The sequence below is a fragment of the Osmerus eperlanus genome, chromosome 28 (assembly GCF_963692335.1).
Source record: "Osmerus eperlanus chromosome 28, fOsmEpe2.1, whole genome shotgun sequence".
Lineage (NCBI taxonomy): Eukaryota > Metazoa > Chordata > Actinopteri > Osmeriformes > Osmeridae > Osmerus > Osmerus eperlanus.
In genome coordinates this window covers 3,974,523-3,995,062 of record NC_085045.1, presented here as the reverse complement: position 1 = coordinate 3,995,062, position 20,540 = coordinate 3,974,523, and the positions used below count along the sequence as shown (strand labels likewise).

Here is a 20,540-nt window from a genome sequence, read left to right as displayed (position 1 = left end):
CCACTCATGTCCAACTGTACACTGCCTGCAGTTCTGAAAGTGTATAGCCATGACAAAGACTACTTGCTGCTGTCAAGACTGTCTCAGCTGTTTCTTTGATTATGAAACACCCAGAACAATTATTATTAAGAGCAAAGGAGTAGGACTTCTCTTCAGATTGATAAATTTTCTGATCGTTGCTTACGTCTTCGGGTACGTTTGTTTAAACCCAAGAATACTACTGCATGTAAGAGTTTTGAAGCAAGCCTGACTTTGTTTCACTCTGTGTTTAATGTAATGTGTGTTTTTGATATTCTTTAGTGAGACGGTAAGATATTTCTGTTATGCTGCATCCACTCCCCTTCTAGGTATGTATGTTACCTGCAGAAGGGCTACCAGGAGACAGACTCTGTAATCAGCTCGGTCACCACTAAGGTCAGGGGATATGCTTTCACCAACTCCTCCGATTTGGGACCCCAGATTTGGGACGTGGCTGACTTTGTCATCCCCCCTCAGGTACCTGACCCATGTGTGTGTGTGTGTGTGTGTGTGTGTGTGTGTGTGTGTGTGTGTGTGTGTGTGTGTGTGTGTGTGTGTGTGTGTGTGTGTGTGTGTGTGTGTGTGTGTGTGTGTGTGTGTGCATCCTTTACCTCCAAACATTTGGGGTGGGGGGGACATGAACATTTTCTTTAAAAAAAAATACACAGTCATTGTATGTCATCAGTGTAGCACTTTCATGGCACCCTGCTAAAACCTTTTGTTTTCCTGTATGACAGGGGGAGAATTCGTTTTTTGTTTTGACTAATGCGATTATTACCCCAAGGCAAACTCAGTCAAGCTGTCCTGAGGTAAACCACTGAATGTTTGTTCCTGCAATTTTTTTTCTAATTATCTAAAACATTTCCCAAAATGTTTTTTCATGTGTTACTTCTGTATGTGTAGTAGAAGGATACTGCCTCTGTTTTAAATGGAAAAGTTAGAAATGGAAAAGTTAAGTATTTGAATATCACTGGAACTGTATCTGTTTTCAAGCTCCCGACCACATCAACAATTTGTATAGATGACTGTGACTGCACTGAGGGTTTCAGTGATCCTCGTGGCAATGGTAGGCATGCTACTACAATAGATTATGTTTACTTTGCAAAAAAAATTGTTAAATGTACAGTATGTCAATGTTCACTACTGAACATTGCCATTTAATTACTAGTATAGTTTCAGAATCATGATCCTAAAACCTCCACTTCGAGGATTTATTTTTGTTTGTTGAATGTCTTGCTCTGGTGACGCAAAGATGACAGAATATTGCTCATTTTTAAGGTATCCAGACTGGCCTATGTGTGAACTATTCAGACACCATCAAGACCTGTGAGGTGCAATCTTGGTGTCCACTTGAATTAGATGTTAACATACCTGAGTAAGAAAGTCAATATGTTGAATTACACACTTTTTATCCCTCAGTATGTGAGACAACATTTTGGTTTTATTGTGGAGTGATAGGGTGTGAATTTATACTGTGTTTTGAATCTCATTAGGCCAGCACTGCTGGGTACAGCAGAGAACTTTACAGTACTGATCAAAAACAACGTGATATACCCCAAGTTCAACTTCAACGGGTAATGTTTATTTTACTCTTTCTTTCTTTGCTTCCTATAAACATAGTCAGACCAACCTATTTGCTTCTTTTGCTTTGTAGAAGAAACATCATGTCTGACATCATCAACACTTCATACCTGAAGCAATGTGAATTCAGTCGCAAGACAGATCCTCACTGTCCCATTTTCCGTCTTAAGACCATGGTCTTAGAGGCCGAAGAAGACTTTCAGACCATGGCTGTCAAGGTGAGCCTAAAGTACATCACAGAGGTGACACACAGATGATAAAAACCTTGATTGGATCAAACTATCTGCAGTTATTCTAAATGTTGTCAGTTTGATCTTTCATAAGAAAAATTGGTAAGTATAATAACATCTTTCATCACGAATAAAAGATGGAGTGTAAAACATGAGGTTGTGTTTGTGAAGGGTGGCGTGCTTGGTATTCTTATCGACTGGACCTGTGACCTAGACTGGTGGGGGAAGCCTTGCCAACCTCAGTACACCTTCCGTAGGCTTGACGACAAAAACCCTACCAACAACGTTGCTCCTGGATACAACTTCAGGTGAAACAAATAAACTGAGGAACCAAGTACTATATCCTCTTTTGACGATATGTATGATTCCACCACTACCAAGAATCCCTCTGATTTAATGGTTAATTTTCTTCAGGTTTGCAAAATACTTCAACAACAGTGATGGTGAGGAAACAAGAACCTTGACCAAAGCCTATGGAATCCGTTTTGATGTCATCGTTTTTGGAAATGTGAGGCTTTCCAACCACAATGCTTCATCTGCACAAACAGTCTTGACAAGATCAGGTTACTAAAATCATGTATCCACCATGATGCAATGGCTACCTGTTGGATCGCTACAATATAATCATTACATTTTTGCAGGCAGGTAAATTCAGCATTGTCCCAACCATCGTGAATTTGGGTGCAGCGCTGTCATTCCTCTCTCTGGTATGTCGTCCAATCCCAAATAATTTAAGACTTCCAAATCCACAGCAATGAATATCTGATCCCAACTGCAGTATTTAGACTTCATATGTACGGTATTTTTGGTACGAAAGTATGAATAGTGAATGATATCTGTAAATCATGTATTTCATCTATAGACGGGTGCAGTTTGTGACTGGGTTCTGGTGACATGTACAAAGAGAAGGCATTATTACCAAAAACACAAAACCACAGTCCTTGAGGACAGTGATGACACTACTGAATCTGTGAGTGACCATCTTATGCTCTCCATTCCTGTTTCGCCAAATCAAGACACGTAGAACATCCTAAATGTTTTAATGCTCCTTAAGGAGATGCATCTAATCTGAAGTTTGTCTTTACAGATGTCTATGGGAACCACTTACGGAACACACTAAAGCCTAAACATACATACTCCTTGTTTAAATGTACACACAGCTGTGATGTCATTAGGCAGGTACAATCCCTGCATTTAATAAACTAAAACATCAGCACTGTTCTTTACTTATTGTCTGATATCGCTTCCAGAGACAGTTTAGAGAAAATCATTTTAATTTGTTTAAAATTGCAAAATCAAATTCCTGCTCACAGATACTACAAAGAACAAATTCAGTAACACTTTAGCTTAAGTGTACATTCACTATTGCGACTACATAGAATGTAGTTACATAGGAATTATGGTCAACAGTGACGACGATGCAATAACAATTACAGCAGTTACCATAAATGCGATAACAGTACTACATTAGCGTCACTGTTCATATTTCAATTCACGTACGTTTAAGGTAAAGTGTACACAGAAAAACAACAACTATCTTCTTTTCTGGAAAACATTTCCTCGGCCCATTCCTCCACGCCCCCGGCCTCGAGCTGCCACTGAAAAGGACCCAGAAAAGCAGCAAGGGTTAATACAGTTGGACATTCAACACAATATCCATCAAGACACCTTAGTGGTAGAGATCTTGTGAACAATACTGATGGAGGATCAGAATCAGAATGTGTTAATGCCATATACGTTTTCACAGACACTGAATTTACTGTGGCAGGAAGGTGCATACAATAAACATATATACGGATCTTAATTTTTTTGTTTTGTTTAATGTATAAATAAAATACAACTGTCTATTACTAAGGAGCTAAACAATTACTAAAGACCTAAACAGTAGTGCAAGACATAAAATGGATATAAATGTAAAAGTTGCAAAAGATAAAATAATAGGGCAGCAAAAGGATGAATGTACCTTGTGCTTTGAGAATGGCAGCTTTTCCTCTTCCTGCTCCTGCAGCCTGGTTCTTGTTCTTCATGCTCTTGAGCATGGGCGCGTTCTTTAACATATCCGGCAAAATTAAGAAACGAATCTTGCTGCCTCGGATGTACACTTGCTCCAGCTGAGCTACACGACCATCTCTGTGGGTCACTGTAATGTTTGCCATCTAAAAGGGAGGAAACATATATTCGTTATACTGTGCGTTTTAAGATATTTGGTTACTATGTATATGGGACAGTGAGGGTTAATACAAGTTGATAAAATGTAAGGATTTGTGTATTCTTACCTGGCAGTTCATGTTGTCCTCTGCTTCAATGAGCTTCCCCCTGTACACCTCACCTGTGTTGGTCTCACAGGTAACAATGTGCCCCTCGGCTTCATGGAGGACTTTGATTGGCACCCCAATAGACATCTTCGAAGTATTTTCTTACAATGGTTAACTTTCTGCATCATGAAAAGGAACACGTTATTTAAAATCTATTTAAAACAAGTAAATGATTAGAACAACCATATGAAACACGATCATTTAATTCTAACCCTATCCATGAACTAAGCTAGCTCTACAGTACTAAGTTAGCTAACTTAGCTCGCTAGCTAGCTACCATGCATGCATTTTCTTCGCACCATCCCATTGCCAATTTGCGCAGACATTTAATTATTTACTCTATTATTCTTAAATGTCTAAACACGACCAGATAACAGGGCTACCTAATTACCTTAATGTTGGTCTGTAATTTTGATTCAATAACTAACGTTTCTTTTATTCAACTAACAAGCATCCTTTGAACGTTCTACTTACGGCCCGCCTGCTCTGCTGTGTTGTGTTGACTTCCTTTTCCTGAATAAGACTTCTCCGATTTACTATTCGCTGCCCCCTGCTGGCGATCGCCAATACCACCCACCGGGCAATAGTGCAATTTATTTCATTCGTTTAATTAATTGATTTATACTGCCGAACCATGATCAATCATTAGAATAATACAACAATTTATTTTATATCAACAGCGTTTGTAGTGTATCGTTTGTGTTCATAATTGTTACACCGGAAGACAATGCACTTTTTATGAACACCACAGCAACCCCTTACCGAAATGGGAGTTTTGCGTTAGCCAGGGCGGGTGGCTAACTAGTTAGCCATTTGAAAGACAGCAGCTGTCGTGGCTAGTTATTTTTACCACATTACCTACAAAAATACTCAACAACTATCGGTTGTATTGCCCTATTTTAGCCAGCTAACCACTTTGAATGTATAAATCGATCATCAAGTTGGAGAATCAATACGACTTAGAGCTACATAGTCTACCGTTAGCTAGAGCTAACTGGTTCATTTGAGTTACAGTATGTTCCAGTGTTAGCTAAGTAGCTTAGCCAGCTAGCTAATGTGGTTGCAAGACAACAGCAGCATTGATGAGGCAATCCAACCTTGGATTATCAACTGTAACGCTGTTCTTTCTGGGCTTCGCTGTCTATAGATTGGATTTAGCCTTAAGAAATTCCGAAATATACCACAGAATGACAGGTAAGTGCTTGATCACAACTGTAACAATGCAAGTTTCGTGTATAATCGACTACTTGCATGGGCTTGACTCATGAATACCACAACACCACTGTTGGCCAATTTGCTTGCTTGCTAGCCCCTTGTTAACAGGATCTCATCTTCCTCACAGATGATGTCGTTCTGCTGAATGTACCCGTCATTCGGCAATTGTACCACTGGGACTGCGGGTTAGCTTGCTCAAAAATGGTGTTGAAGTAAGCCTAACCTTAACAAGAAAGTTGGTTGTGAACTTACCATAGTGACTAGTGAGCTACAGCTATTAACCCAGTGACCAACCCTTCTTCCTTACACTGTGTGTGGCAGATACCTCCACCCTGTCAGTGATGAGGAGTTTCAAAGTGCTTGTTGGGAGCTGAAGTTGACAGAGAGTGTGTGGACCATTGACCTGGCCTACCTCATGAACCAGCTTGGAGTCCAGCACCGCTTTTGCACTCAGACCCTGGGCGTAGACAAAGGGTTCAAGAATCAGGTAATGCAGTGGTCTCCAACCTCGGGCCTACTTATAGGGAGTCAGTTGGCTGAGCGGTGAGGGAATCGGGCTAGTAATCCGAAGGTTGCCAGTTCGATTCCCGGTCATGCCAACTGACGTTGTGTCCTTGGGCAAGGCACTTCACCCTACTTGCCTCAGGGGAATGTATGCCTGTACTTACTGTAAGTCGCTCTGGATAAGAGCGTCTGCTAAATGACTAAATGTAAATGTACTGTCCTGTGTGGTTTGTATGTTTCCCTGCTCCAACACACCTGATTTAAATGAATGGTTATCAGGCTTCTGCAGATCTTGATAACGAACCGTTCAGTATCAGGTGCGTTGGAGCAGGCAAACATCTAAAACATGCAGGGCAGTTGGCCCTGGGGATCAAGATTGGAGACTACTGAAGACCTTATTTCAGACAGCCAAGTTATGTAGTCTTTTATAGGTGTTGATGTGTACGCTCTTCATAATGATAATTCCCTCCTGTAAACAGTCCTTCTACAAGAAACATTTTGACACTGAAGAAGACAGAGTGAATGAGCTCTTTATGAAGGCTGAGAGTAAAGGCGTGGTGGTAAATAAATGGTACGTTTGTTTAGTTCTGAATTTAATTGTTTTAATATTTAAATTACGGTGGCTGATCTGGTTTGTAATTACTGTGAATTAACGTCTCCCATATCCTTGTCTAGCTCTGTGACCATTCAGGAAATCCAGGACCATCTTGAACAGGGCAATGTGGCCATAGTTCTGGTCAATGCAGTGGTTCTTATGTGTGAACTCTGCTCATCGCCTGTCAAGTATTGCTGCTTCCTCCCTGTGGGTCAGAAGTGCTTCTGCCGGAAGCCAGAATACCAGGGTCACTTTGTAGTCGTGAGTGGCTTCAACCGAGGCACAGGCTGCATCTTCTACAACAATCCTGCATATTCAGATCGTGAGTCGTGACACGTAAATGAAAGACGGTCAAGCATTTTTAAAGCATTCCAAACACTTCTTTTGTCACGCCCACACAACAGCACGCTGAGTGTGACCCTATACCGCAATCCAGTGTACTCAGTGGGGAAAAGAATGTCTGCCCCTTGGCTTCAACTGAGTAACATAACAGCAGTCGCATTGATGCAAATCCTGTTTGTGTGTGTTTCAGGAGTGTGCTGCACCAGCGTTAGTAATTTCGAAGAGGCTCGAAGGAGCTATGGCACGGACGAGGACATCCTGTTCGTTTTCAAGGAGAGCTGATTGGCTCAGGGAATGTGACATAGCTGAACTATACATCACGCTAGTGTTCCATCTAGACTGTGATGGCACACCAGTCTGCAGGTCTCCAGCATGGGACCTTTGGCTCCAACTCAAGCCAAGTGTTGAAGATCCCTGTGGGCTCTTCTCTCTTAGTGCTGCCATGGCTGACCACTACTAGAATAACCACAACACCCGCTGCAGTCACTACACCTGTTTGGTTCACATAGCCGCTGGCATTTGATGCGTAGGGAAGTAACAGCTGGAAAGCTCTGGAACACAAGTTCTTTTTTTGTTTGTTTGTTTAACTTGGGTGGAGATGCTATATAGAATGAATTCATTTTGACTTTCTCCCTGTCACGTTTATTAAGTCCAATCCACCAGATAAACTGTGAGCAGACACCAGATTGCTTAGTCTGTGTAAATGAAATGCTTTTTTCCAAGCATAAGCATGGAGAACAGAAAGCAAGAAGGGCCGATGGCAACATTGTGCACCTTCAATGGATTTGTATAATGTCATGTTTAGTGTAATTCTCAAGGGTTTGTGTGTGGCAGCAATCCCTGTCCTTCACTAGCTTTTCATATTTTATAAACTACTACTTTGTGTTGGTGCAATATAACGTACAAATAGGAAGGATAGGGAGAAATTGTCTTGAGACTCAGGTAATGTACATCCATAACTGTGTGTGTGTTATATAACAATAACAAATCAAGTGGCAAGCTAATTTACTTGATGCAATACATCAAGCTGTTTCATGAATATATATGGCTAGTATACAGGTCATCTCCATAAACCATAGTCTGATCAGTACATGCTTTCTTACTGTGTGCAAAGAAAAAGAACAGTCCATGACCAGTTCATCTACAAAAGTATTAAACAGTACAATAATAAAGTATTTAAACATGTTTTAAGTACATGCATTTAAAATGGGTTCCCTTTACAAGTTTGTGCACTGCGTGTGTAAACACTAAAATACAAATATGAAATGGAGATTAGGTAACAAAACATTTTAGCATCATGGGATAAGTTATTGCACTCTGGATTTGTACCAGCCATAATTGTGTTAATTTAATACTCAATTTGACCATTGTTTTTTGGTTTAAATAGGAAGGTAGCTAATTATTTTTTGTTACAAAACAAATAGAATGTTTTCAATGCCAACCTTAATTTTTTATGAAATATATGATTGCATTTGCGCATTGTAATCAATAAAGGTTCATTGAGGGTGCTTCTCAACTGGCCTGAGACTTTGATTGTATCTCAATAGCATATAGTTGAATCAGAAGATATCTTCTATTCCTTTATGATGTTAGGCTGGAAGTCCATTTTGACTGCTTTGGTGAGTCCTTCTGCATACTCAGCAAACCTCCCTGTCATCTGTAGGTACAGTGAGAACAAGAGAACTGTTTGGGGGGACAAACAGTAAAAGGACTGATTTAATTAAAAGAGAAATTGGATACCGTGGAGAAATTCAGCCATGTTAGTTTACCTTAAAACTCCATTTGTCACTGATTTGTCGATTCAGGTTGAGGTCTACTTCTGCCACCAGAAGCCCATCCCTGGTTCTAGAGAGCCCTGGTGAGCGACTGCCATCAGGGGCAGCTACATAGCTTGAGCCATAGAAGTGCCCAAAGTCCTGGTGAGCTGGAAAAAGGCAAATACCATAAGTAACCCAAACCAGACAGGAGAGATGTCAGAGTGGACAGCTATAGCACGAAACAACATCCAGCTACACACAGCTTACTAGTCTGGTGCTGTGTGCATAAAACGACTAAGGAGTAGGCCATCTGGATAACAACAAGATCTATGATGCCTACTGGATCCAGTTGCATGGCCTTGTAACTGTAGCTCAGAGGACGACATGTCCAATGAGTATCCCTATGCATTGGCAGCATATGGTACATAAAGACTGCCACTCAATAACACAGTACAGTGCTGTTATGAAGGCTGAGTGGAAAAACAGACAGACTGGATATCCAGTTCATAGAAGGGGATTCTGGAAATGTAGACATTGTTTTGAATACATACCTTTTTTACCATCGCCTGAGGTGAATTCATTTTTGAAGTGTTCCTACAGACAACAGAATAAATGCTGGTGAAACTTTTCCTTTTACCAACAAGACACCCTACTGCTAAACTGTTGCCTGTCAAAACAAATGAAAAATCCCAGCTATTAGGACCAAAAGTTAAATAACAGGCATTAGCAAGCTGGAAAAAACCCACTTCCGCTTACTTACAGTTCCAACACGGTTAATGCCACAGGTAAAACAGTGGTTTGCTATTGCTGCATTCCTAGCCTCAATAGCCCACATGGGCTCACTGAAAAACAATGATAGAAGTGTCAGTGTGCTATGTATGACAACAGGAAAGATTCGTAAACGGCATAGTACCTTCCCCCTCAATATACCTGAGGCCTCCAACAGTAGCGGAAGGGTTGAAAATGATCTCAGCTCCATTCATACTGTACATGAACCAGTTGAGTGGGTGATGCCGCCCATAGCAAATATTCACAGCAATCTTACCAAACTGGGTCTGAAACACTCTATGGCCTGTGTTGCCCTCCATGTAATATGTAGACTGTGAAAGTGAAACATGTCGGGAGAGTAGGGTTGGTAGAAAGGGGTAAATGTACATGTTAATGTCAAAGTTTGAAGTATATGAAAATCCCTAAAATGATACATGCAAAGTATGCCAACAATTGTAATGCATAAAGTTAAAACTTTATCTTAAGTAGTTCCACACAGCTGCGAGAGTAGATTTAACAAGAGGGTGCAAGTCAGAAGAAATTAGTGCATAACGGTTGCCTAAACAAAATGGCTGACGAGCATGCCTGTAGCACACGGAGCTTTGAGGACCACACAGGAAATACCGTGCTCTGTCCCGAACATTGGGTTTCTATGAAGACATGACAACATGACTGGAAACACAAAACAGGGTCCTGTTGTCTTCATTCACAGCGGTAATGAGGGAGCTTTCATTTTCCAAATAACATGAGCGTGTCCTCTGAACTTTAGGTGGTGATGGTAGGATGCTCAAAGTGTTGTCCGTGTGTGTGTGTGTGTGTGTGCACGCATGGACACATGAGAATATTTTTGTGTTTTAGCCTTTAACCAATTATTCTGACCCTTGTACCAGTAGGATACAAACAGGGCGGAAATAATGTTGAAAGCCCCTAATTTCAGTGTCCAACTGTCTATAGAAAACGTATGTTTTCAGCATGTGGACGAGAAAAAAAAGTAGGTCAGACGGAAGTACGAGAATGCTTAGATATTCAAGAAGAGAAATACGAACCTCGTTGAAGTCTCCAACTCGAGGAATGTGGTTTTTCCTGGTTTTGCCTAACACGCTGCCAGAGTTAGAAACTACCACTGCGGTGTTCCAGAGAGTGCTGCGCAGTTCGTCTCGCTCCAAAATAGGTGACACCACAACCATGTTGTATTTCTTTGCCAACTGAGAGTAGAACACGTTTATTTTAGATTTGAAGTCATTATTACCAATGCATCAAATTACATCTTAGACACAGAGAACCACCATGAATAACATGTAATAACAGAACGTGACGCATGTCTCAATAAGGCATAATGAGACATGCCAACAATGTGACCTCTGACCTCTTGGCAGAAGCGTGTGGTGTACCCCTCCTCTGCAGACTCTGCAAACTCAGTCCATGGCTCCTTTTCCCGTGTGCAAAAGGCAAAGGGCATAGCTGTTGGCGAAAAAGCAGGATCAATCTCAGATTACGAATGATCAGATGCTTGTTACTGTAATCAACTCTTTGTTGATTGAAAAGGCCTTGAAAAGTACACTAGACTAGTTTGCAGAGCTAACAAGGCACTGAAACGTATTTACGTGAATGGGAAATTTAACTCCACTCACTCCAGGCCTCCTGGAAGCACACAATGTTTACTCCACACATGGCAGCTACATCCACCATTTCACCAATCCTCTTGTGGAGGGCTGTGATCTGTGCAACAAGGATAAACATCGGTCATGAAAAAGGCCCCTTCCGTGTCTATTTGGCTTAAAAGATGTTTGTGGTGGAGGTGGGCCTGGTTCCCTGTCCGATCACTTGACAAAGAAACACCACCCCCCCCACTCTCTTTGGAGGAGTTGAAGAGGGGGGACGTATTGACCTGATCCAAGACTGGTGCATCTGTGGGCAGAACTATGCGATTCTGAATGAGCCCAACCCGAACGGTCCTCGGGGGCCTAAGCTGCTCCTGGGCAGCCTCGAACATGTGCCCCTGCAGTTCAAAGTCCCGCTCTGAAGCAGCCTCTACTGCACATGCTGGCAGATCCAACTTCCTGTAATCAGAAATAGAATCAAGGTTGCTTAATAAGGATCTGCTAGATAAAGCACAGACACACTTGTATTTTGTGCAGTTTATTATATTGATTGTCACCAGGACTGCCAATCATTTTTGTTTCGCACGAAAGGTGATTTGGTAGCACTTGGAGTGGCAAAGACAACCAACCAATTATCTTTTAGAACGAGAGCAAAGTCCACGTCGGATAATGATTGACTCGTTAAGAACGTGGTAGCAAAAACACAATATACAATTGACTTTATGATATGAAAAGGCGGGCATATTAGGCTTGTCCCATAATCACTATGTTTGCCAAGGAGGCCAATTGGAATAATATAACCAGGTAAACCTATTACAACGACCGGATGTTAAATAATTTCAGCGGGCGGTGAATAGGCAACTCACTTTGTCTCCTTTCCGAATAAAATTCGTCTCACTTCTTTAAGTTCCTCCTTTGGAAGATGTGTTTCTAACGTCTTCTCTAAAGACTCAAACTCGGACGCTGACATTGTAAAATACTGTCCGAACTTAAGTATAGTGCTGCGAGGGGTCGAGAACCTGAGCCGCAACTGTGTCCAAGAGGGGGCTGGTCTTCCCTTTTCCCTGTAGCCTAATTATGTAATCTGCATATTCTTACTATAGGCTAAAATGAAAAGTCAAAGCAATAAATACCACTGTGCACATTTGTAAATAATCTATATCGACAGTCTGAGAGTCATTTATTCAAAAACACTTTATTTAAAGTCCTGGTACTTTTTTGGATACGTCGCCTGATTAATTATTATTATCTGAAACATGGACACACTATTCAGTGGCGTTTGGTCACTATTTGATGGAATTACTCTTCTTGTTTCCACTCGTGGTCTTGTTCCGACTTTGGTTGATAAGAGCGTCCCTCTGTGGCCAGCCTTTTCTGGAGGGACCGCCTTTTCTATCTCGCTCCCGACTGGGTAGAGACATCTTCCGCAGAATCTCTGAGGAATAGGTTGGATGGAACAAACAGAAAAAACAGAATATTTTTTAAATATAGAACACTGTGTAAGAATCATGTTGACATGTACAGAACATTGATATTTGACATTTGATGATATGTTTCCATAAACCGATATAGAAACGGTCACCTGTGTTCTTACCTGCTAATTCAGGATGACATCTTCCCAGGTTGTTTAGGAGAGGTAGATACTTGTTACCGTCAGTACCATCATCTCCTGTAAAAATTCGATGGTAATTCTATAATTAACACATTAATACACCCATTCAATTTCAGACAATACAACTGTTTGAAAGACTTAGAAAAATACTCTACTCTGTGGTGTTGCTATGTCCCTCATCAGGTAGTACAAGATTGTATTAAGGTTAGAGAGACTCACTGGACACCTGTAGGAGGTTAGAGAGACTCACTGGACACCTGTAGGAGGTTAGAGAGTGTCACTGGACACCTGTAGGAGGTTAGAGAGACTCACTGGACACCTGTAGTAGGTTAGAGAGACTCACTGGACACCTGTAGGAGGTTAGAGAGACTCACTGGACACCTGTAGTAGGTTAGAGAGACTCACTGGACACCTGTAGGAGGTTAGAGAGACTCACTGGACACCTGTAGGAGGATGTAGCTCTGCCTCTCCTTCAGAAAGCTGCTGGCCCGCTCCACACTCTGTTCCCTCTCGTTCAGATTCATCAGCTCCCCGGACCTGTCCATCAGCTCCACACAGTCTGCGCCACACATTCTCACACATCAATGCTCATGTATTTGTACAAGTCACCAAGACAGCTACATATTCCTGCACATTTACCTACAAAGCAGGAATCTGAAAGTCAGGCTACTGATTGATGTTTTGAAGCTATATCTGGTGCTGATTAGTGAATTAGTCTTATTGCTTTATTTTTCTGCAACAGAAGAGAAAGGGTGTTTACCTTGAGATTCCACATTACATCTTTCTTTCAAATTTTGGATGAAGTTTATCAGTCTGCAATTCAAATTGAATAATTCCATTCTGTTGTCTGACAAAGCAAAGAATCTCTTATTAATCATTATTATTTATATACAGTATTGTTGTAAAATCAATCCTCAATCAATTCAGATTTGAGTAGTCGATAGTTTACCATTCTGACGTTACTGCCTCTATTGTAATTTACCAGGTAGGGCAAGCTATTTACAAAGTTGATAAAATAGCGTCAAATTATGTAAAGATGACATCATGTAATTCACTTACCTCCAAACTGTACCATGACGAACATTTCCTTCTCTCTCTATGTCGTTTAGGCGTCAGAACAGAAACCTCCAGCTACCTTACAAAATGCTGCTCCAAGTACTATATTTGAAGCACCCATCTCTTGCATAGAACTAGAGGAGTAATGAGTTTGGGCTAAGCACACAAAGCCACAATAGGGGGTGTTAAATCACTGTTGTTGACTACAGTCATACTTAGTGACAAGCCTCAGCACTGAGGGAAAGGCCATTGTGAATTGGCATCTACAGTTTCTCTGAGCAAACACACTTTTGACAGGGTATATAGCTTTCTGATTTTAAATCTCTAACTGTTGAGATAGTAAAAACATTTTTTTTTGTGCATCTATACACATTCTCCCTAGATGAAGCTCTTTCAGTTGTCCCTCTCCGCTCCAGTTCCCTTTTTCTAAAGGCAAGACGTTTTACGTGACAGGAAGGCACTATTCTTGTTTGTATCCATGGAGTCAGTCTGTACACAGTCTCACAACTCCTTCGGCCTTCACTGTTGCTTGAACACTGAAGCTTGGCTCAGCTACTGTGGGGGATGATATAGAGGTTTTATTGTTAGCCCATAACTGACATGGTGACCATGACCAGGATTCAACCTATATCAAGACTGGTCTGGCCTCAGAAGCATCAAGGCTCGGTCAAAGAATAAATAATGATGGCAAGTCTGCTCAAACGAGAGAACAATTCTCCTGGCTTTGAGTAAACGTGTTGAAATAATTTAGTCGTGCACAGAGCTTTGGGCCAGGGCTCGGAAGGTCCCTGGTGCATCCTTAAAAAGCCCCAAACACCCCCTGGGGAAAACGCTGAAAGACTTTGCCCTGTGCCCTGTAACCTGAATTCACTAGGGGATTATAATAAAAGATGTGAAAATAAAAAGGACCATAGAGTTTGGCGTGCGAGACATGAGGGCCGTATTGCCCCCATGCCCTTAGAGGGACCACCCCAGCTATGGAACCCCACTTCCCTTTGTCTACAGCTCCTCCCCCTGCTGGACGGAAGCCATGGCGAGCCCTCGAACTGCGGATACTGATTAATGGCTCTGAAAGCTGTAGTGTATTCAATTCATAAACAGTGCAACATGAAGAAGCAAACAAATGCATCTAGAGATGACAGTCAGACAAACAAAGATTTATTATATAACAAAAGGCACTGCATTGCATCCAACACGTGAGAATACAAAGAACTCTGGCAGTAACATGAGAATTGGACAATAATCAGTGGGAAACTACTATTTCCACCTCATTCTGTTTCAAAATGACTAAAAGACAAGGTACCCTCAATGATATTTGGCCGATAAATAAACGGAGGTAAAGAAATATTGGTACTGCTGTGGTAAACATACAAACTGCGACACACATGCAAAAGTGAGAAATCAAATCAAATGAGCAAAGAGTCACAGAATGAGAGTCCTGCAACAAAACCACATCAGTGTGACTTCAACCATAAATACAAATATAGTTTCTGTAAAAAAGAATCTTAAACCCCAATGTCTGTGCCCTCAAAAATAAACCTTTTTGCAACTGCGAAGGAGCCAATGTTGGTATTCAAGACAGTACGATGGTACCAATGAGGTGGAATGAAGTCTTTTAGGTAACCAACCAAATGTCACTTCTCAGCTCGAATGCCAGTCTGCCCAGAGATTTCCATAGAACCCTTGCACGCCTAACAGACGCCAAAGATGCCCGCCTGTTTGAATCTACACCATCAGGTCAGTGTGATCAGGAAACCTTTGTGAATGCTGATCTCCCTATCAGGACACCTCCGTGAGTTCGGTGGAGCAGAGTGTTTGTTTACAGAAGGATGACTTGACCTGGGCAGACGAGAAACTCTCTCTGGCCTTCACCTCCACCACTTCCGTCCCCACGAAGGGCCCCTGTTGCTGTTCTCCACACTGCAGCGGGGGCCCTGTGGGGTGAGCATGTGTCTGTCTGAGGGGCTGGGGCGCAGGGGGACCCACCAGGGGACTGTGGTGGGCGACGGCTGACGGAGGGGGCTGAGACGCTGATAGGATGCCCCCCGAGTGGGCGGAGTACCGGCAGGAGCTCTCACAGCTGCTGCTGCTGCTGTGCTCCGTGAAGAGGTCGAAGCTGATGCCGTTGGCCTTGACTCTCACAGAGTCGCTGATGCTGTTGTGGGTGGAGGTGCGCGTGCTGCCGCTGCTCTCGAACAGTTCCCGGCGGCCCAGGACGTGGCGCCGGATGATCTTGCGGAAGGTGTGGCGGAACTCCCGGATGCGGTAGGCGTAGATGAAGGGGTTGACGACCGAGTTGGCGTGGGAGAGGATGATGGCCACGTAGAGGGTCCAGAGGGGTGCGTGGGCACACTGGGGGCAGAACAGGGTGAAGCAGTTGATGAGGTGCAAAGGCAGCCAGCAAATGGCGAACAGGCCCACAATGATAGCCAGAGACTTGGCCGCTTGGACCTCCTTCTGGAGGGTGGAACGGGACTTCTCTCCGTGCACAGCCTTCAGCTCGATAAGCTTCAGCTGGCGTCGGGCTGCCATGAAGATGACTAGGTAGATTGCCAGCATGAGGAGCAGGGGCACCAGGACACAGGCCAAGAAATTGAAGTAGACCATGTATTCCATGACAACCACCTCTTCAAACAGGCACTTCATCAGGCCGGGTGGGCAGGTACTGTTCAGGTTCTCAGTGAACTTGTTCCAGCCCATCATGGGAGTCAGGCCAATGATGATGGAGAGGACCCAGCAGATGGCAATGATGCCCTTGGCACGCTGGCCAGTCACGAGGCTGTTGTACCTGTGGGTGGAAGGTAACCATGGAGAACCCAATCAGAAAGACACATACAGGGACAATGCTTTTATATGAAATGTAGGAAGGAGAAATATTCATCCCCTTAGGTGATGAAATTACCCAGAAATTGAAGGACAAATTGTGAAGCAAGAGAGATAGAGAACATTATTCATTTTAATTTGTTAAAGTAATATAAGGTCAGGAGGGAAGGAAGGTCTATTTTGAGTGAATGTGTTCGTCAGTGTGGGAGAGCAGCTGAGTTATTTGGCCTGTTTTTATCACATTCTCTAGATGTTAAAGTTCAAAAGGTTCACTCTGAGAAAACAAGCCCCCACCTCATGGATGCAGAACTACAGACATTAATGAAACCTCTCAGAATATCTCAGGGGAGAGGCACAACAGACTGTTTGGACGCAATAAAAACGTTTCATACTATAGAGACAGTAATGTACAACAACCCATAGTGAAAAACGGGCCCGTAAAGAATGTCTGAGCATTTGATACACATCAAGCTATGAGACAACATACAATGTGTAAATTACCTTATACATAAACAACTGTTTCTCAACAGTTATGGCAGTTATGTAGAAGGTCACAGTCTATTTAAACTATTGTGCAGTGGGGAACCCAATTTACTGCTCCTGGGTGAGATGTCCTCCTGGGAGCCTCTATATCTGTATCCACTACGGATATAGGAATCTCACGCTGCCAATACTTTGTTTCTCACTCATACGTAGTGAGAGCCTCCGTTAATACACCGAAACTCATCACCACCCTTTTTACCTTTCATTTTATATCTGGGTACCCCGCCCGCAAATAAATATAGGTATATCAGCAAAGATTCAAAACAAACAACGAAACCGAGAGTTTGGGATCGTCGCACCCCTCAGGGTTCATCGATCGTAAACTCACCTCAGGGGCATCTTGATGGCGATGTACCGGTCTATGGCGATGGCCAACAGGCTGAAGATGGAGCTCTGGGTGAGCACCAGCACGAAGCAAGCGATAAACAAACACCCGTAGAAGTTGGAGCAGAACCCGGTGCTGATGAGGATGGCGAAGGGGATGGCCAGCACGCCCACAGCGATGTCCGCCACTGCCAGGGACACCACGAAGAAGTTAGTGATGCTCTGCAGGTTGCTGTTGAGACACACAGCCCAGCAGACCAGCACGTTGCCCAGCACGGACAACACGGCGATCAGCAACTCCAGGACGATGTAGATGGCGACAAAGGGATCGTCCGGCATGATGAGAGGGGCAGGGAGGTCACTGTGGAGGAGGGAGGATACCTCTCCTCAAAGTCCATTGCTGCAGCTTGGCAGCTGTGACCTCACCCTCTGGGGTTCAATGTCTCCTCACAGTGAAGGTCTAGAGTCAGATGTGTCCTCACAAACCAAAGGTCTCCAGTCAACAGCCAATACAATACTGTACAGTATTCTTCCAAGTCGCACAGTACGCAATCCTCTACTAAGATGCAGTTCAGATAAATTCTGTTCAGCTTCAGCCCAGACTCGAGGCAAACCACCTATTCCGCAGACAGAGCATGAGTGTCATCCTTCTCTGGATGTGTCTACTCTCTGGTCTTGTCCCCTCAAGACCTTCCCCTCCGATGGAGATTCTGTAAAGTTGAAAGAGTGCCAAGGAAGAGATCACATGAGCATCATCCTGCTACTTTGAGGAAGTAAAACGTCAAAATTCGAACAAAAATGTTCATCCAGAAGAGGGAATAGTTACATATAGTTACATAATAGTTACATCATGTCATGCATGATTATGACATCAAATTAAATAAAAATAGGTCAAGTCCAGTTCTATTTTGTAAGCAGTTCAATTAATAGTTAAATTTTCAAATTAATTGCATCTACAGTATATTCTGAAAATCTGCATACCATTTCGAATTCATCTGGACAACTATTGATTACATCAGCACAGTGGCCACTATGATTTATATGCAATAACATATCAGCTAATCTGAATCTCCCCCATTAAGTTCAGCACTAACACAGCAATACACCAGGGCCCAGAGGAAATAGAATCAGTGCCAGGATGGCAGGGGGACGAAAAAAAGCAGGACCCCAGAGCTCAGAGTGGTGTGACATCCCATTGACGAGAGGAAACAGCTTGGATGCTACAGGGACTATCTGGAATGTTCTATATGTTCCCCCGAGGCTACACAAAGTCTGCCTGATAAAGAGAGCAAAATCCTGTGTCTATTCAGAAACACTTTATTTTTTATTTTTACATGAGGTTATCGAATCAACTACCATTGTTTGAAAACAGACAAGGGAAAAAATGTAGCAGGATGATGGTGAAATATGTTGCCAAATATTCTTGATTTGAACTAATTAACACTGTAGGTCCATATTTAGTGCCATTAGCTGATCATGTTTGACACATATTTTCCTTGGAACTGATTCTAGTTAGTGACTTCCACACAAAACTTCCACAACAAAATCAACATGATGAGGGTTTTTTTGGGGGGGGAGGGAACTCATGCTTCTAGCAGAGAGCAGCTGTGCTTCTTGGAACTCCAAAACCTCGGCTCTCAGAAACGTTTCCCTGTTGGTTGGACCTCACACTGTTCTCTCACTTAGTATCAATTAACGTAATGAAATCAAGATGATTTTTTAAACTCCAACATTCTCTAAACTCCACACAACAATCCAAATAAACCCTTTCTTTCTTTGAATCCCCTCCAAGAAGGTTGTTTACCCCACAACAACCTAATCATTTAAGCGAAGAGATCCAATCCTGCTGGGTAGGACAATAAAATGCCACAAAATTACAATCCTCTTGCAGTCTTCTGGCATAACAATAAATGAGGGTGGGACTGTCACTAAAATGACATTAGTCAGTCAAAGACCACCAAAATAACTAGGCCAACTAAACCTTTCAATATCCAAACTCTAGAGTGGACATGCAAGTGTCTCAGTATGCCCAACAATGCGCCCTACTGGCTAGGTTGTGTCATGAATTTTGGACAATCATGCTCAACATATTGTGTGTCATATATTCACCTAAATACAATATTTAAATGCATTTCCTAGAAGGCAAAGAAACATTTTATAGAGCTCTAAATGTCTAAGTAAACTTTGCCAATATGACTCTACTGTGCTTGCAGGTGTAAAACCAGTTTGACGTTGCTCAGACAAGGCACCTAAATCATTTGACATCTAATTCTACAGTTAGGCTATAATAAACATGAAACTTTCCCGAATCACATATTTGTTTAATTAGCTCAACTTTAAATTAATTCAATCAAAAGAAACATCATGAACATTTACACCAGAACATATTGAAAAAATAATAGTTACTCTTCATCATGGGGTACATATGTTTTCTATCAACGCTAATAGACATGGATAAATCCCAAACGTTTGTTTGTTTGTTTTTACTATTCGAGTATAATGTAATACCGTATCAGCTAGTGGCTCTTTAAACGAAATGTTCTTGATCTTAACTGTGATTTAATGCCGTGGCCACATTTTCTCTCGACAACATATTATGTTATTATTTCAAACATAAACTAATATGGAAATATATTAATACAAAATAAAACAAAAACGTACCTTATTGAAATATCAAACGAGTTTGTCATCAATACATTTATGCTCTATCTTAGTTGTCCTACTCCACCTTTTCGTTACAACCAACTGATGCATTTCCAACTGGACCCAGATCACTTGTGGATCAGCCTACACGTGACTCAGCCAGCAAGATAAACAGTCCGATCAAAAGCAGCTAAAGTAGGCTGTAAATCTTTTATTATAGCTATGTGAAATATTGGGAGGGAGGTCTAAAACCAAGAAATAATAACTTTTCTCGTCGTATTACGGAATATGAAATCGTTTCTAAATTTTCAATGGCAAGCCAATTAGTTTTAATGTAGTTTAAAAAATAACTTTGAGAACAATTCTCTGAATGGTAACTGCAGTCTGGACTCTACACTTCTTCCAGAGTAAACTAGCCTTACTGAAAACTTAATTCTTACACTTTTCCAGTCGTGTCCAAAATGCTGCGCGTTATACACACAGAACTGCGCAGTTGCTCAGACTGGATGATGGATATGGCCCTAGAGCAGACTGACGTGTAGTGATTTGCAAGGTGCAACTAAAAGTGTGTGTATGGTTCTCTTGAAACCTATCTCATGTTCTTGTGAATTAT

General features: G+C 42.1%; 6 protein-coding genes across 8 annotated transcripts; 2 read left to right on the top strand and 4 right to left on the bottom strand.

Annotated features, from left to right (window-relative positions):
• The first annotated feature begins 49 nt into the window (after positions 1 to 49).
• Positions 50 to 3,356, top strand: p2rx4b (purinergic receptor P2X, ligand-gated ion channel, 4b). The gene is made up of 12 exons (XM_062454148.1): positions 50 to 192; positions 348 to 495; positions 756 to 827; positions 1,012 to 1,084; positions 1,297 to 1,393; positions 1,512 to 1,592; positions 1,673 to 1,817; positions 2,001 to 2,137; positions 2,244 to 2,337; positions 2,471 to 2,536; positions 2,692 to 2,799; positions 2,917 to 3,356. The coding sequence occupies exons 1-12, from the start codon at positions 50 to 52 to the stop codon at positions 2,947 to 2,949; spliced, it is 1,197 nt and encodes a 398-aa protein (XP_062310132.1). The 3' UTR covers positions 2,950 to 3,356.
• On the bottom strand, positions 3,086 to 5,872 carry snrpd3 (small nuclear ribonucleoprotein D3 polypeptide). Of its 3 annotated transcripts, none has more exons than XM_062454153.1 (4): positions 5,772 to 5,872; positions 4,106 to 4,263; positions 3,793 to 3,985; positions 3,086 to 3,427 (listed from the first exon to the last, which is right to left on the bottom strand). In XM_062454153.1, exons 2-4 carry the CDS (start codon positions 4,229 to 4,231, stop codon positions 3,363 to 3,365), a joined length of 384 nt encoding a protein of 127 aa, XP_062310137.1. In that variant the 5' UTR covers positions 4,232 to 4,263; positions 5,772 to 5,872; the 3' UTR covers positions 3,086 to 3,362. The 3 variants fall into 3 exon arrangements, with proteins under 3 accessions (XP_062310137.1, XP_062310138.1, XP_062310139.1); XM_062454154.1 differs by lacking the exon at positions 5,772 to 5,872 and adding an exon at positions 4,619 to 4,697; XM_062454155.1 differs by lacking the exon at positions 5,772 to 5,872 and adding an exon at positions 4,536 to 4,611.
• Positions 4,885 to 8,319, top strand: gucd1 (guanylyl cyclase domain containing 1). Its single transcript, XM_062454151.1, has 6 exons — positions 4,885 to 5,338; positions 5,487 to 5,571; positions 5,681 to 5,846; positions 6,343 to 6,434; positions 6,539 to 6,780; positions 6,991 to 8,319. The coding sequence occupies exons 1-6, from the start codon at positions 5,227 to 5,229 to the stop codon at positions 7,080 to 7,082; spliced, it is 789 nt and encodes a 262-aa protein (XP_062310135.1). The 5' UTR covers positions 4,885 to 5,226; the 3' UTR covers positions 7,083 to 8,319.
• On the bottom strand, positions 7,530 to 11,969 carry upb1 (ureidopropionase, beta). The gene is made up of 10 exons (XM_062454150.1): positions 11,793 to 11,969; positions 11,214 to 11,385; positions 10,957 to 11,044; positions 10,692 to 10,786; positions 10,372 to 10,530; positions 9,488 to 9,657; positions 9,318 to 9,399; positions 9,109 to 9,151; positions 8,570 to 8,724; positions 7,530 to 8,457 (listed from the first exon to the last, which is right to left on the bottom strand). The coding sequence occupies exons 1-10, from the start codon at positions 11,894 to 11,896 to the stop codon at positions 8,374 to 8,376; spliced, it is 1,152 nt and encodes a 383-aa protein (XP_062310134.1). The 5' UTR covers positions 11,897 to 11,969; the 3' UTR covers positions 7,530 to 8,373.
• A 128-nt stretch (positions 11,970 to 12,097) lies between these two features.
• On the bottom strand, positions 12,098 to 13,766 carry LOC134014950 (uncharacterized protein CXorf65 homolog). Its single transcript, XM_062454152.1, has 5 exons — positions 13,598 to 13,766; positions 13,299 to 13,385; positions 12,975 to 13,097; positions 12,521 to 12,595; positions 12,098 to 12,361 (listed from the first exon to the last, which is right to left on the bottom strand). The coding sequence occupies exons 1-5, from the start codon at positions 13,620 to 13,622 to the stop codon at positions 12,213 to 12,215; spliced, it is 459 nt and encodes a 152-aa protein (XP_062310136.1). The 5' UTR covers positions 13,623 to 13,766; the 3' UTR covers positions 12,098 to 12,212.
• A 970-nt stretch (positions 13,767 to 14,736) lies between these two features.
• Positions 14,737 to 20,133, bottom strand: adora2aa (adenosine A2a receptor a). Its single transcript, XM_062454818.1, has 3 exons — positions 19,946 to 20,133; positions 17,289 to 17,994; positions 14,737 to 16,382 (listed from the first exon to the last, which is right to left on the bottom strand). The coding sequence occupies exons 2-3, from the start codon at positions 17,621 to 17,623 to the stop codon at positions 15,374 to 15,376; spliced, it is 1,344 nt and encodes a 447-aa protein (XP_062310802.1). The 5' UTR covers positions 17,624 to 17,994; positions 19,946 to 20,133; the 3' UTR covers positions 14,737 to 15,373.
• Positions 20,134 to 20,540: the final 407 nt, after the last annotated feature.

What these genes read in the sequence shown, in the direction of transcription:
- p2rx4b (XM_062454148.1), top strand. Translation starts at nt 50, where the DNA reads ATGACAAAGACTACTTGCTGCTGTCAAGACTGTCTCAGCTGTTTCTTT. An exon ending in CTCAGTCAAGCTGTCCTGAG is followed by an intron (nt 828 to 1,011) that starts GTAAACCACTGA and finishes TCTGTTTTCAAG; the next exon opens with CTCCCGACCACATCAACAAT. An exon ending in TTCAGACCATGGCTGTCAAG is followed by an intron (nt 1,818 to 2,000) that starts GTGAGCCTAAAG and finishes GTGTTTGTGAAG; the next exon opens with GGTGGCGTGCTTGGTATTCT.
- snrpd3 (XM_062454153.1), bottom strand. Translation starts at nt 4,231, where the DNA reads ATGTCTATTGGGGTGCCAATCAAAGTCCTCCATGAAGCCGAGGGGCAC. An exon ending in AGGACAACATGAACTGCCAG is followed by an intron (nt 3,986 to 4,105) that starts GTAAGAATACAC and finishes CCTCCCTTTTAG; the next exon opens with ATGGCAAACATTACAGTGAC. An exon ending in TGCCATTCTCAAAGCACAAG is followed by an intron (nt 3,428 to 3,792) that starts GTACATTCATCC and finishes GGTCCTTTTCAG; the next exon opens with TGGCAGCTCGAGGCCGGGGG.
- gucd1 (XM_062454151.1), top strand. Translation starts at nt 5,227, where the DNA reads ATGAGGCAATCCAACCTTGGATTATCAACTGTAACGCTGTTCTTTCTG. An exon ending in AATATACCACAGAATGACAG is followed by an intron (nt 5,339 to 5,486) that starts GTAAGTGCTTGA and finishes TCTTCCTCACAG; the next exon opens with ATGATGTCGTTCTGCTGAAT. An exon ending in CAATCCTGCATATTCAGATC is followed by an intron (nt 6,781 to 6,990) that starts GTGAGTCGTGAC and finishes TGTGTGTTTCAG; the next exon opens with GAGTGTGCTGCACCAGCGTT.
- upb1 (XM_062454150.1), bottom strand. Translation starts at nt 11,896, where the DNA reads ATGTCAGCGTCCGAGTTTGAGTCTTTAGAGAAGACGTTAGAAACACAT. An exon ending in CCACACGCTTCTGCCAAGAG is followed by an intron (nt 10,531 to 10,691) that starts GTCAGAGGTCAC and finishes TTCTACTCTCAG; the next exon opens with TTGGCAAAGAAATACAACAT. An exon ending in GAGTTGGAGACTTCAACGAG is followed by an intron (nt 9,658 to 10,371) that starts GTTCGTATTTCT and finishes TCACTTTCACAG; the next exon opens with TCTACATATTACATGGAGGG.
- LOC134014950 (XM_062454152.1), bottom strand. Translation starts at nt 13,622, where the DNA reads ATGTTCGTCATGGTACAGTTTGGAG. An exon ending in CGTCATGGTACAGTTTGGAG is followed by an intron (nt 13,386 to 13,597) that starts GTAAGTGAATTA and finishes TTGCTTTGTCAG; the next exon opens with ACAACAGAATGGAATTATTC. An exon ending in ATGTCATCCTGAATTAGCAG is followed by an intron (nt 12,362 to 12,520) that starts GTAAGAACACAG and finishes CCTATTCCTCAG; the next exon opens with AGATTCTGCGGAAGATGTCT.
- adora2aa (XM_062454818.1), bottom strand. Translation starts at nt 17,623, where the DNA reads ATGCCGGACGATCCCTTTGTCGCCATCTACATCGTCCTGGAGTTGCTG. An exon ending in GCCATCAAGATGCCCCTGAG is followed by an intron (nt 16,383 to 17,288) that starts GTGAGTTTACGA and finishes TTCCACCCACAG; the next exon opens with GTACAACAGCCTCGTGACTG.